The sequence below is a fragment of the Amblyomma americanum genome, chromosome 1 (assembly GCF_052857255.1).
Source record: "Amblyomma americanum isolate KBUSLIRL-KWMA chromosome 1, ASM5285725v1, whole genome shotgun sequence".
Classification (NCBI taxonomy): domain Eukaryota; kingdom Metazoa; phylum Arthropoda; class Arachnida; order Ixodida; family Ixodidae; genus Amblyomma; species Amblyomma americanum.
Genome location: NC_135497.1, coordinates 149,810,317 through 149,824,725, shown reverse-complemented (window position 1 = coordinate 149,824,725; position 14,409 = coordinate 149,810,317). Strand labels below are relative to the sequence as shown.

Sequence of the window (14,409 nt, the reverse complement as noted above, 5' to 3'; positions counted from 1 at the left end):
CAGTTTAGTGATGCAACATCTTCAATTGTGCAAGTGCAAACGTCAAGTGTGGAACACTTACCATAGCATATTACTGTCAAATTCCCACAAGGAAAGTAAACTGAATGCTGCCCACATGTACCAGCCTAAAGACAGCAAGCCCGCATCCTACCTCCACAATAGACTATGATATGAGAGATTTAGCGTAGCGTAGACGTACTAGCGTAGACTTATACCGTCTTACCAGATGCCGCCTGCGCACGCGCAGTGGGCCCCGCCTGGCCGCAGCCATTCCACTGCACTTTCCCAGCCAGCGTCCGGTAGACTGGTATACATCTATGCTAACAGGTCTCTGGTATGCTAAATCTATCTATACTCACGATTATAACACAGCTGCTTTAGCAGTGTTCATGACAACATACACATGTAGCACTAAATTGTGCAAATTATGAGGAAGTTGCTTGGCAGTGCTGAATTGAGCAACTGAATTTTTTGTTCACTTCGACTAATGCTTTTTATTTGTATAGGGCCTGGCACTTTTTTTGGCAGCGACATTAAAAAATTGGATACACAAGGGCAAGTTTGGTGGCTCTATGGCTGTTTGAACACTGAGCTGATCACATATCTTTAGCTGCCCCTCTTTGCTGCAATAAATAGCCGTCAAAACAATGAACGAAACAATTTTAAATCAGCAATGTGGAAAACATTACTGCACATCCAGAAGCTGTGCTTCACATGATGTAGGGACGACGGCAACATTAATGGTACTGCTGTGCACATGCTGCATGCCCAAAAAGCAATGAACCAGCTTGCGTGGTGTGAGTATCAATGATTGGGCAAGTAAGGTCAAGGAAGGGGACTGTAAAAACCCATTTGCACATAAGACTGCACAGCGGCAAAGCAGGTCATGTTCTAGGGAGAACATATAATAAAAATACTCCCAAGGTTGTTAACCTTAAAGCATCACATTTTATAGGAATTAAAGCAAAGTTTCACCATGCACTGCGACCAAGCATGACAAAGTCATGATCACAGGCTGCCTACTATGGTGCAAGAATATGGAGGAATGCCCACAGCACAAATTTTTTCAGTTAATTGGCAGAAGTATGTGGGAAGCACAGCTGAGCCAATCTGTTGTACAACTGTAATGCTGAGAATTAATGACTGAAGAACAAGTGACAACAAAAAGCATATGACTATGCCTGACCAGCAATGACAGATTCTAACCAAGTAAAGCTTCGATCGCACCATTTATTCTGTCCATAGACTAAAAGCTGCAGATCAGTTCTTCGTTACGCGGTGATTTTGCTTACGGAAAGTAGACGGCAAGTTCCGTAGATATTAACGCAGGTAGGCGGCACTTGTCAAGGTCGCAACGCGTGCCACCGACCACGCCAGTTAAAAAAGAACGCCCATGTCCAGGGTTAGATAAATGTGCACGTTATATGATTACGCAAACTATTATTAGGTAGACAGCGAAAAGAAACGGTTGATAGTTTCAATGGGGCAAGAAAGAAACGAGGAAAGTAAGCCGAAGCTGGCATGCCGGCCTGGACGCTGTCAATGCCCGCAAGATATGCCCATACACCAGTGCCGGCATACCAAAACGTCATATAGTTGCACTACGGCTCGTAGCAGGCCGATTTTTCACCGTCGAATTTAAAGGACGGTCAGTATGAGCAAGTACAGGCTTCCAACTACAGACACGTACTACGGCCGGCGCGCGCATGGTGTTACACAGCTACATGGCTGGCGATGCATTACGCACAATCTAAAATTAGACACCGTAACTTGGGGCCTCGAGAACTGTTTCTAGAACCAAAACCACGAATGTACTTTTATCCTCAACAGGCAATTTTAGTCAGCGACTGCGAACAAGAGTACGTGTTGCTTCCTTGTTGTGGGCAGCCGAGATATTTAGGGTTCTTGTAGCCTTTTTTTTTTTTTTTCAAAGAGCTAAAAGTGAACACAACAAAACCCCGGTCAGCAGGTAACCTTTCATGGGCTACAATTAACAAGTTTACGGCAAAAGAAAAAAAGTTGGGGGTTGGGAGGGCGGGGAGGGGAAGGGCGAAGGGCCCTAGGGTCCACTCCCAAGTTTGGAAAAACCCTAGAAGTGCCCTCGTCTATCCCACCAGTGTATAGAATTGATGTCATGAGCGAACACTGCAATCACGTACTGCTGGTCAAAGATGCAAAAGATAAGAATACCAGAAGTAAAGGGTTTCGCCCGTTCCGGTGCAAAGACGACATGCAAGCCGTGAAGTTCTTGCGACCAAAGAAATGTTACAACAATCTTTTAAGTTCATCAAACAATCGCCCTAAAATGCGATCTGCACATTGGCGTAGTTGCAAAACAGGAGATGCGCGAAAATTTTAAGAACTGCACAGCAGACGCTGGCCGTCAATATGGCCCCCGCATGTCGCCAAACTTGTTCGAAAACCGTACTTGAGCCGTGTAGTACCTTTGAAGTGGAGTTCGGAGTCAGGCTCCAGCTGTAGGACTTGCTTGCTCATGATCTTCCGTGCTCTGCGAAGGACCTAGACAACGAAATGCGTCTCGATACGTCTATTTATCCTTGTTTCTTCGGCCCAATAGGCCTAGATCATCCGACCGTCAGCCTCCGATATATGAACATGGGCGCATGCGTCGAGAAGGAAAATTTCAGCACAATCCGGGACACGTTACGAAAAAGATTGAGCGGCTGGTTGTTTGGTAGCGCTAGTGGCGCCCGTGGCAGGCAGCGCACAAGCGGTCAATAAATTTACCGTTACAAACGAAATAATAAATAAAATAATTATGCGTATAATTTTTACTATAACGAATTAAAATAAGTTGTTGATTGTTATGCTTCACTTTATTTAATAACAAAATGACGCCAGCGATGCGTGCCTTTGCGGTTTTTCTCTGAGCACGTTGCTGCGTTTGCTTGTCGTTTATGTGCTCTGCGTATGCAGCGCGCGTAGGTTCCTGTGTGACCGGAACTTGCAAGGTTTAGCTTGCCTACATAGCGACTGGCCGTTGAAAGTCCTACTGATAAAGAAAATTCAAGAGTGCAGCGCTTTTTAGGTAAGCTCGCGCTGCGTCGTTCTTTGCTAATGCTCGCAGGCTGCGTTGGCGTTGAGGGCTCTGTGGTTCCATTATCTTATTCCGGGATAGCGTCGATGCGCAGATATCATTTCTTGTTTTGTTTAATGCCCCAATCATAACGTTTTGCTTGAACGCATGCTCATACGCAGAGAAACCAAATCTGTTCTTCTCTTGTTTTTGCCAGTCGCTTCGTTATACTTGCCTACAGTAAGAAAAAAAAATCGCAACAAACGCTTTCTGTTAGCCTGAACTGCCATTCGCTCGAGCACCCGCATTTGTCTGCAGTTGTCGGGCGGTACCGTGAAGTGTCATCTATAAAAATGTTTGCTGGTAGCGATTTTCCCTGCGGTTTATAGCACGGACTTGGTGCAGATGTAAGGCTGGCTCTACCCAAGGAACCCTGATAACTCAATCGATCGTCACATGCAATTGTAACACACTGGGCCTCTTCGATTAACCGCGTTCTGCCCGCTGGCTGCCAGCAAGTTCGCCCCTGACAGGAAACGGCATCATGGTCACATGGTCTGGCGGCCACCGGAACCGGCCGCCGGCAATCACGGCGGCAAGCAATACCAACACCCCGTAACGGATCACGGAGGGAGGGCAGATGCTCTCCGTTGCTACGCACGCGTACGGCACAAATAGTTTGCTTGAGATCGAAAACAACGACCTGAAGTTATCGAGGGCTGCCGCAGACTGCAGAGCAAACAACTGATCGCGCTCGCACCAGTACACATCGCCGACGACAACGCTAGCGTGTGCCTTCGGTGCACAGTGCTACCGGCAAGGGTAGGGTAGAGTGAACTAGAAGATAGTGAGTCAAACGCCTATGTATCAACACTGAGGCAAAAAAAAGGGTAATTTCCGCTAGCATCGCTGCGAACGTTATCCTTCCCATCGCCTCCTGAAGAACATGCATGAAACGTCTCCTCGATTTCAATGGGCCCCCGAGATCGCCACGATGTTGCGCAGACTGGCCGCGAGGGGGCGCTAAAAGCAAGGAGAGAGTGAAGGGCTCATAACATGGGAGGCGGGGAGTCTGCACTCGACGATAGATTATGCACTAATGTCACAGAGGATGTATAACAGATTAGGGGTAATGAGCATAGATGAAGATGGTTCCAGAAGTCTAGGTAGTGACCACAAGCGTATCAAGTTGAGCTTCAGAAGAAAAAGCAATGTAGGACTGAATCAAGATAAACAATCAGGGGGAAATTTTTACTCAGAAAAGCAATTGGAAGTAGCAGCCAAACAAATCGAGAAAGTAATTTTTGAGGATAGTGAAACAGAATGGACTTATACCAAATTAACTCGATTACTGGAGCTAGAGCTAGCTAAGGTGCGAGTAAAGCGAAAAGGGAAAAGATGCAAACCCAAGAGTTGGTGGGATGAGGAGGTCAAGAGGGCAATAGAAAAGCGCAAGGAAGCATCCAGGGAACACAGATATTCCAAGAAGAGGGGGGAACCAAAACCCGAAGTAGACAGAAAATGGGATACCTTCATAAAGTGTAGAAGGGACGCATCCTATTTGATTAATGAGAAAATTAGAAGAAAGGGTGCCCAATGGATGTCAAAAGTAAATAAAAAGGATAGAAAAGCAGCCCAAAAATTCTGGAACCATCTAAATGCAATGAGTAATAAAACTAGGCTAGAACAATGGTTTATTGTTACAGATGAGGGTATTCGACTAGAAGGGGATGAAGCAATAAAACACATAGGAACAAGGATGACGGAAAAATTTTCAGCAAAGCACGTGGTACATAATTTATCGGAGGAGGATAGACCGGTTACAGCAATAGCTTCACTTGAGCAAGGAGAGTGGGAAAGGGCAGAGAAGAAGGTTCCTAGTGGCACATCAACAGGACCAGATGGTATCCCGATTATGTTGATAAAGAAGTTAGGACCAAAATCCAAGCAAACTTTAATACAGGTAGTGAACAAAATGATAGTGGATGAGAAAGTCCCCGATGAATGGCGATTAAGTAGAATGAACATGATATATAAGGGAAAGGGGGACAAAGCAGACGTAAGTAACTATCGCCCCATAACAGTGACGTCTGTGGTTTACAGGGTGGTGATGCAAATTATAAAGGATAGACTGCAGGCTTGGGTGGAGAACGAGGGGGTGCTAGGGGAACTACAGAATGGGTTTCGGAAACAAAGGAGGTTGGAGGACAATCTATTTTCATTGACACAGTGTATAGAAATTGCGGAAAAGGAACATAGGCCCTTATTGCTAGCATTTCTGGATATTAGAGGAGCCTATGACAACGTTACTCAGGAGCATTTGTGGGACATATTGGGCACATTGGATGTGGAAAATGGAGTAATTAATCTTTTAAAAGATATATATACAGGTAACAGAGTGCTCATAAAATGGGAAAAAAATGTATCAGGGCCTGTAGAGATACAGCGGGGGCTTAGACAAGGATGTCCTCTGTCCCCTTTGTTGTTCATGTTGTACCTGCAAGTTTTGGAGGCCAAGCTAGAGGGGAGCGGACTAGGTTTCAACCTATCTTTTTTCAAGCAAGGGGAATTGATTAAACAGACATTACCGGGACTAATATATGCTGACGATATAGTGATAATGGCTGACAACAAGGAAGACCTGCAGAAGTTGTTAGACATATGCAGTACAGAGGGAGATAGATTAGGCTTCAAGTATAGTAAGGAAAAATCTGCAGTCATGACATTTAATGAAGAGGGCGGCGAGCATAGAATACAGGAGTTCGTGCTAAAAGTAGTGAATGAGTACAAGTATCTTGGGGTGTGGATAAATAACAGTGTTGAGTATCTGACAGAGCATGAAAAATATGTAATGAATAAAGCTAGTAGGAATGCAGCTGTCATGAAAAATAGGGCACTGTGGAATTACAATAGGTATGAGGTGGTAAGAGGAATCTGGAAAGGGGTGATGGTCCCTAGCCTGACCTTCGGGAATGTGGTCCTGTGTATGAGGCCAGATGTTCAAGCAAGGCTGGAAATTAGGCAACGGGGAGTAGGGAGGTTAGCTTTGGGAGCACATGGCAATACACCAAATCAGGGGGTACAGGGTGATATGGGATGGGCGTCTTTCGAGAGCAGAGAGGCTAGCAGTAAGATAGCATTTGAGGAACGATTGAGAAGGATGGAGGAAAAGCGGTGGGCTAGGAAAGTTTTCAGATACCTGTATATAAAGAATGTTGACACGAAATGGAGAAAGCGAACTAGAAAATTGACAAGCAAATATCTGGACAGCAGTAAGGGGGCAAATCAGCAATTATCGGTTAAGAAAAAGGTTAAAGGAACAGAGAGAGCTTTGTGGAAAACAGGGATGCTGACGAAATCGGCACTAGAAACATACCGGACCTTTAAACAGGAAATTGTCAAAGAAAATATCTATGATAATTGTAGGGGAAGTTCTTTGTTGTTTGAGGCCAGGACTGGAGTTTTGCGGACTAAGACGTATAGAGTCAGGTACCAGGAGATAGACACTTTGTGCATTGCGTGCGGAGAGGAGGAGGAAACGGCTGAACACTTGATACTTTTCTGTAAAGGGCTTCACCCTACAGTGGAAGGCAGCGGGGCTGACTTACCCAAGGCATTGGGGTTTAGGGATAGTGAAGGGAAAGTGGATTTTAAGAGGTTAGAAGTAACCAAGCGAAGGTTATCTGATTGGTGGCTAAAAGCAAGACAGGAGTAAAATTTCACAAGACATGGCTAGGTGGCTTGAGCCACCGCCCGATGTAAAGGGTTCAGCCGTATCCATCCATCCATCCATCCATGGGAAATGGCAGAAAAGAAGGTTCCTAGTGGCACATCAACAGGACCAGATGGTATCCCGATTATGTTGATAAAGAAGTTAGGACCAAAATCCAAGCAAACAATAATACAGGTAGTGAATAAAATGATAGTGGATGAGAAAGTTCCCGATGAATGGCGATTAAGTAGAATGAACATGATATATAAGGGAAAGGGGGACAAAGCAGACGTAAGTAACTATCGCCCCATAACAGTGACATCTGTGGTTTACAGGGTGGTGATGTAAATTATAAAGGATAGACTGCAGGCTTGGGTGGAGAACGAGGGGGTGTTAGGGGAACTACAGAATGGGTTCCGGAAACAAAGGAGGTTGGAGGGCAATCTATTTTCATTGACACAGTGTATAGAAATTGCGGAAAAGGAACATAGGCCCTTATTGCTAGCATTTCTGGATATTAGGGGAGCCTATGACAACGTTACTCAGGAGCATTTGTGGGACATATTGGGCACATTGGATGTGGAAAATGGAGTAATTAATCTTTTAAAAGATATATATACAGGTAACAGAGTGCTCATAAAATGGGAAAAAAAATGTATCATGGCCTGTAGAGATACAGCGGGGGCTTAGACAAGGATGTCCTCTGTCCCCTTTGTTGTTCATGTTGTACCTGCAAGGTTTGGAGGCCAAGCTAGAGGGGAGCGGACTAGGTTTCAACCTATCTTTTTTCAAGCAAGGGGAATTGATTAAACAGACATTACCGGGACTAATATATGCGGATGATATAGTGATAATGGCTGACAACAAGGAAGACCTGCAGAAGTTGTTAGACATATGCAGTACAGAGGGAGATAGATTAGGCTTCAAGTATAGTAAGGAAAAATCTGCAGTCATGACATTTAATGAAGAGGGCGGCGAGCATAGAATACAGGAGTTCGTGCTAAAAGTAGTGAATGAGTACAAGTACCTTGGGGTGTGGATAAATAACAGTGTTGAGTATCTGACAGAGCATGAAAAATATGTAATGAATAAAGCTAGTAGGAATGCAGCTGTCATGAAAAATAGGGCACTGTGGAATTACAATAGGTATGAGGTGGTAAGAGGAATCTGGAAAGGGGTGATGGTCCCTAGCCTGACCTTCGGGATTGCGGTCCTGTGTATGAGGCCAGATGTTCAAGCAAGGCTGGAAATTAGGCAACGGGGAGTAGGGAGGTTAGCTTTGGGAGCACATGGCAATACACCAAATCAGGGGGTACAGGGTGATATGGGATGGGCGTCTTTCGAGAGCAGAGAGGCTAGCAGTAAGATAGCATTTGAGGAACGATTGAGAAGGATGGAGGAAAAGCGGTGGGCTAGGAAAGTTTTCAGATACCTGTATATAAAGAATGTTGACACGAAATGGAGAAAGCGAACTAGAAAATTGACAAGCAAATATCTGGACAGCAGTAAGGGGGCAAATCAGCAATTATCGGTTAAGAAAAAGGTTAAAGGAACAGAGAGAGCTTTGTGGAAAACAGGGATGCTGACGAAATCGGCACTAGAAACATACCGGACCTTTAAACAGGAAATTGTCAAAGAAAATATCTATGATAATTGTAGGGGAAGTTCTTTGTTGTTTGAGGCCAGGACTGGAGTTTTGCGGACTAAGACGTATAGAGTCAGGTACCAGGAGATAGACACTTTGTGCATTGCGTGCGGAGAGGAGGAGGAAACGGCTGAACACTTGATACTTTTCTGTAAAGGGCTTCACCCTACAGTGGAAGGCAGCGGGGCTGACTTACCCAAGGCATTGGGGTTTAGGGATAGTGAAGGGAAAGTGGATTTTAAGAGGTTAGAAGTAACCAAGCGAAGGTTATCTGATTGGTGGCTAAAAGCAAGACAGGAGTAAAATTTCACAAGACATGGCTAGGTGGCTTGTAGTTACGGGTTTGGCAACACTATAGCCTGGCAACACTGGGAATTTTGTCTGGCAACACTAATTTGGCAACACTGGAATAGCAGATGACGGGTACGTCTTCTAACAGCGCGCCACTGAAGCGGCCATCAGGCAAAGTACTACCGGTACTGCGTTCGCCGGACAAAGCACAGTGTAAGAATGTATTCAGAACACTGACTGCCTGCACGGCGGACAGCACACACAGGTAATGTTCGCGCTCTAGCTTATGCGCCGACCGCTGGAATTATCGGTTAAGAAAAAGGTTACAGAAACAGAGAGGGCTCTGTGGAAAACAGGGATGGTGACGAAATCATCTCTGGGAACATACAGAATGTTCAAGCACGAAATTGCCAAAGAAAATATCTATGGTAATTGCAGGGGAAGCTCTTTGTTGTTTGAGGCCAGGAAGGGAGTTTTACAGGCTGACATATAGAGTCAGGTACCACAACATAGACATGTTATGCGGTGCGTGTGGAAAGGAGGAAACGGCTGAACACTTGATACTTTTCTGTAAAGGGCTTCACCCTACTGTCCTTGAAAGCAGTGGGGCTGATTTATTCAAAGCATTTGGGTTTAAGGACAGTGAAGAAGCAGATATAAACAGCCAAGCATCATGGCTAGGTGACATGAGCCACCACCCAGTTTAAATGGTTCAGCCTTATCCATCCATCCATCCATCCATCTATCCACCCACCCACCCACCCACCCACCCACCCACCCACCCACCCACCCACCCATCCATCCATCCATCCATCCACCCACCCACCCATCCGTCCGTCCGTCCGTCCGTCCGTCCATCCGTCCATCGATCGATCGAAACTCACGGATGCAGCTAAGCGGCATGCCCAGCTTTCGGTGACGTTTTCAAGCTTGTTAGTGTTTGGTGTGTCAGAGTGCATCTCAATGCGTGAACGTTCGGTTCTGTGCTTCGATCAATAGGGTGATCGATTGATCAATTGATCAATTTGCCCTACTGTAAGCTTGCCATCCCAGTTAGCTCAGTTGGTAAAGCGACTTTTCCGGTGAAGCAGTGGTCTGGGGTTCGAACCTTGGACCAGGACGAATTTTTCTTTCACTGTGAAGTTTCTGATAAAGCTGTGCAGCTTTCCTTTGTAGACGCGTGGCTGCGCTTGGATGCATGTTTCTGATACGTCTGCATAGTCATCGTCTAAGGAAACTGATGCAGTGATTGTCAGAACTGCTGCCCCTGTCTGGCCTCCTGGCTACCTGAAAATTTTCCATCAAGCTACTACTAAATATGTTTTGTGCCTAATCTTGTGTACACATGAAATCACATCTCTCAGCAAGGCTGTTTGTTGTACTAAATTTCTTTATTGCACAGAATCACTGTTCTACCGTCATGAAGCGACGCATGGGCTATATTAGGGAAGCTGCGGTGGAGGGCTCAGGATTAATTCAGACCACCTGGAATGCTTTAATGTGCACTGACATCGCACAGCACATGGGCACCTCTTGTGTTTCGACTCCATTGAAACGCGGTCACCGCAGCCAGGATTGAACCCATGTGCTGTGGCAGCAGCCTAGTGCTCTGACCACTCTGGTTCAAAAGTATAGAGGTCACGATGTCAGCAAACAAAGCAGTTTGTGCTACTAATGGCAGCTTGGACCCTCCCTAATTTGTGTGTACACTCTTAACTTTCCGAACAACCTCCTACGTAGGCACACTGGGTGCAAGATGGCACGGTAGCGCAGCAAATAATTTCAATAGGCGATTGGCTTCCATGGCTTCCAGTAGTTTGCACGTGCTGTGCATATTGGTGCTACAAAACATGGTGGTATGAAAGGCAGAAAATATGCCGGCAACGTTTATCACAAAATGCAGGTGCATGATCGATTGAGCATTTTGTGGCAGAACATTATAAAGGGTAACATAGTCATTTTTGCAGGTGCATTGCAATTCTGCGTGACTGACATCCACCCAAGACCAGTTTACAGCCTCAAGTATTTTATCTGTTCGCGTGCATGCCGGTCTAGCTTTCCTTAAAATCTTCAACTGCTCAGCATCGTCGATGTCGGCATAAAAGATGAGCTCAGTGGGAGGAACACCTGGGGAATTTTTGCAACTCATTTTCGCATCGCTTAGCTAAAAGTGCATTGCACTAGCAACTAAAACATTGCAAATGTGACCACTAAAACATAGTGCAGATGGTTTCCTTTTGCTCCAAGCGCTCTCGTATGTAGCTGCAGAGTTCTGCTACCAAGCATGAAAACGCGGGGCCGATTCCCAACTTCGGAGGTAGCACTTGGGATGTACGCGAAGTGCACAAACACCCTTGAGATTTCTGTGCACATCAAAGAACCCAGGTTGCCAAAGTTAACTATCTCTGCATGGTGGGCGTGATATCATCACAGCATCACCTGAGTACACTGCTCAAGCAATGATTGAATATAAGCCTATAGGATCTTTGGCCCAAGTGTTGGAGCAGGTACGTTGAGGCTGACCGTTTATCTTTAAGAGATGGAAAAGTTCACCATGCTATTAGCAGTCGTGCAGATGGACAAAAAAGCCTTGCAATGGATGTATTTTTTATAACAAGTTCTGAAGGACCATCAAGCCATGTCCTCGATGCTGTTCCGCCCATTCATGCAGTTCCAGCAAGCACAACGTGAAGTAGCGAAAAATTACTCAGTGTCGACGTTGGTTTCAATCCTTCTGTACATTGCTGTACTTAAACAAGCACACGTACACCCCGCGCCACTGAATGATTCCTCAACACCTGCAGTATGGCCGCCACAGCTCGGCGACTTGGCAAGCCTACATTCCATGGTTCCATCTGTCGGTGTACTAAAAGAAGCACGAAAAGCGGCGAACAAGATCTGGCCGCGCCGTCGAGCGGAGTGTCAGCACCTAAATGTATTTTTGCACTGTTCACAAAACTATGGCCTCAGCACTTCCTCCGTTACATCAAGTTTCGAGGCCCCGCGGACGCCGCAGAATGAGATTGACACATGATAAATTCTCGCAGGAGCTAATGGCTGGATGTATAACAATATCTTTTTTTTTTATGAATGCATGATATGAAGTATCAGGATTGTGTACTTGGGGAAACATTTATGAAAAGCAGATCCATTGATTTGCTTTTGAGAGTTTCATCTCTTCTTTGTTTAAATTTGTTATTGTCATGAACAGGTTTGCCATTTTTCCTGCTTAAAAAGCCTTTGAGCAGAATGCGGCAGGATGCAGCATTGTGTTGGCTCCATAGCTTCTCATCTACTTCCAGGAGTGTGATGATATTGCAGGATGATATATTATAAAAGTATGCAGTAGTACACCATGAAGTCTACAGAATATCATCTTCTGCTGTGCCATGCCAGCAACGTGCTCAACAAGTCAGGGCAGGTGCAGAGGTTACGACTGTTGTGTCGTGCGTCTCTTGCCGTGACGTGGCACTGACGTCAGCAAAGGAGCGCTGAGGCCTTATTCGAATAATTCTTGGTGGTGCTGGCTGGGTCGCTCAAGCTCCCTCACACCTCTTTGCAAAAATTAATTTGCAGTGGTGTGGTGGGCTTATTTTAAGGGCAGTAAAGAGCAGTTCTGGCTTCACCTAACCAGAGCAGATAGGCTGCCGCATCTGTGGACACATCTTTCACGCTGCACTTATTCTGTTTTAGCTCGTGACTAAAGGATGATGGGGAACCTGACTATGTCTTCAAGCTTGGTGCTGGTGTGTGCGGGGATCGGTAGTAGCGTCAAGATGCTAGTACTGCACTTAATTATTGTCCCGCAGTTCGTCACATTGTTTACTGAGTAAATGTCGTTCATGTATGAACACCTGCAGTGAACCCCTCCATTTTCACTTGCCATGGTCGGTAAAAATGGCGGACAACGAGGCTTGGCGCATGCGCAGGCTACTGTTTCTTTTGGTATCATGAACAATATCTTCACTCGGTGCATTATGCTTTGGTTTTACCTTGCCTTGCATTTCTTGCGCAAAGTTGTTGCTGTAGTTGTAAATAACATGATGTTGGTAGCAGCTTTATAGCACATTCTGTAATGTGGAATTTGCATTTGCCACAGGAAAATGGCAATAGACGAAATGGTTTTGGTGGTTGTAGAGCAAATGAGAGGACCGGATTTTCACTTGCATGTCCAGTGTAATCCTGGGCCTTCAGTCATTAAAAAGTATTTTTCAGGCACCAAGAAAGGGCACTTGAGTTATCATTTGGGACACTGAAATTGATTTCATGCAAATTGCGCCTACTGTCTGTATGACAAGATAACTGATAAATTTGGTTCACTTGCGTTTTGAAAAATTCTTGATTTTCTGTTTTTAATGCAGAAGTTTCCATTTGCATGCTCATGCATTTGTAGTTTGAGAAGGGAAAGATGAGCGGCATCTTACTGTCTCGCTGTTGGTGGGAGTGACCACCATCCCGCTGCATGGTTTAGCTTCTTTTTTACAGAGTGTACCTTTTTCGTTCTGATAATAATTAACAGAACATTTACCTTACACTTTTAGTAAAGGCTGTGCTCAGGGGGAGCAGCTAAGGTCTTCGTGACTGAGGTGTCTTAACAGCTAAGTAGCGTTTGGTGAGAACCATTACATGAAAATCGTAGCTTCAGGTTTGTTACGGTATTAGGAGGTTTTTGTGTTTTGCCTGTCTTTTTTTTTTCTTTTTCTCAGCACAGTTCAAGTGGCTGTATAACTAGGAGAAAGTACATGATGAGTTTTTATGGCGCAGGGGCAGCTGTGGCCAAAGAGCGCTATGTCACATGGTAGTTTTCATTTCACAAGGTGGGGTCAAAGACCTATTTCCCAAGCATTTCACCCTAAGAAGCCGAGCACCAGGCAGGGGAAAGCTTGCACCCATTGTATCCCCAGAGGGTACCCGGCAGCAAAGTAGAAAGTAGGCATAGAAAGTAGAGTAGCTGGAAAAAGTCACACTGCACTTGTGCCACTGAGTGACATAAACTGCTTGGGTATCGCAGTGCGCAGGCCAAAGACGTGCAGCGCAGTGTTTAAAATGCATTTGTGACAGTCAGAATTTGTTTAGTCACAGTGCCGACTATAATTGTTTTCGAAGCCCTAAAAAATGATATGGCTATTAATAACGGCCAGCCACAAATCTAATGAAAACTACATACCTAACTGTAATAATTAAAAATTTAACATGATTCATCTATTTTCTGGCGTCCACCTACAATGGTAGTACCATGCTGTAAAGCCAGCTATACCTCAAAAAACCTGTTTTCAAAAATTCTTGTTCAGGTTCTCTGAAACAGCCTGTATAATGAGTTATTTTTGGGATGAGATAACACATTCACTAGGGCAGTATAGTATCATGAACATCTCAGCCAAGTTGCACAGTCCTTTGTGGTGTGTAGCTCTCACAAATAAAGCACAAGTAAGGTAAGCTTGGCTTCATACCATAGTGGCTTTTCTGTCAAGTTTAAGCTGTCATGGAGCAGCCACTCATGTGGCCAGTGCCCGTGCACATTTTCCTGGCTATTGGTGCAACTTGAATGAAAGGTAGGAGAAAATTCAAGCTTGGGCATCTTCAAAAGCTACATATTGTACTTGTTGATTTCTGTGCTTTTAGTGCGACAGCATTAGACGTTCAGAGGAAAAGCCGTGTGTGTTGTCACACTAATTCAGGATTGGTCAAGAGAGTTGCAATGTCACACGCTGAGCTGTGGAATGC

General features: G+C 45.1%; 2 protein-coding genes across 3 annotated transcripts in view; one reads left to right on the top strand and one right to left on the bottom strand.

Moving 5' to 3' along the window:
• Positions 1-2,673, bottom strand: part of LOC144113918 (vesicle-associated membrane protein-associated protein B-like) — a 36,776-nt gene extending 34,103 nt beyond the window's left edge. Inside the window, 1 exon segment of the mRNA XM_077647310.1 lies at positions 2,445-2,673. Coding sequence (XP_077503436.1) covers positions 2,445-2,496 — 52 coding nt within the window. The 5' untranslated portion in view covers positions 2,497-2,673.
• A 160-nt stretch (positions 2,674-2,833) lies between these two features.
• LOC144113913 (uncharacterized) overlaps positions 2,834-14,409 on the top strand; it is a 48,891-nt gene continuing 37,315 nt past the window's right edge. For both annotated transcript variants that reach the window (XR_013310912.1, XM_077647301.1), the window contains exon 1: positions 2,834-3,049. The gene's annotated coding sequence lies outside the window, so the exon portion shown is untranslated. The remainder of the gene's footprint in view (positions 3,050-14,409) is intronic.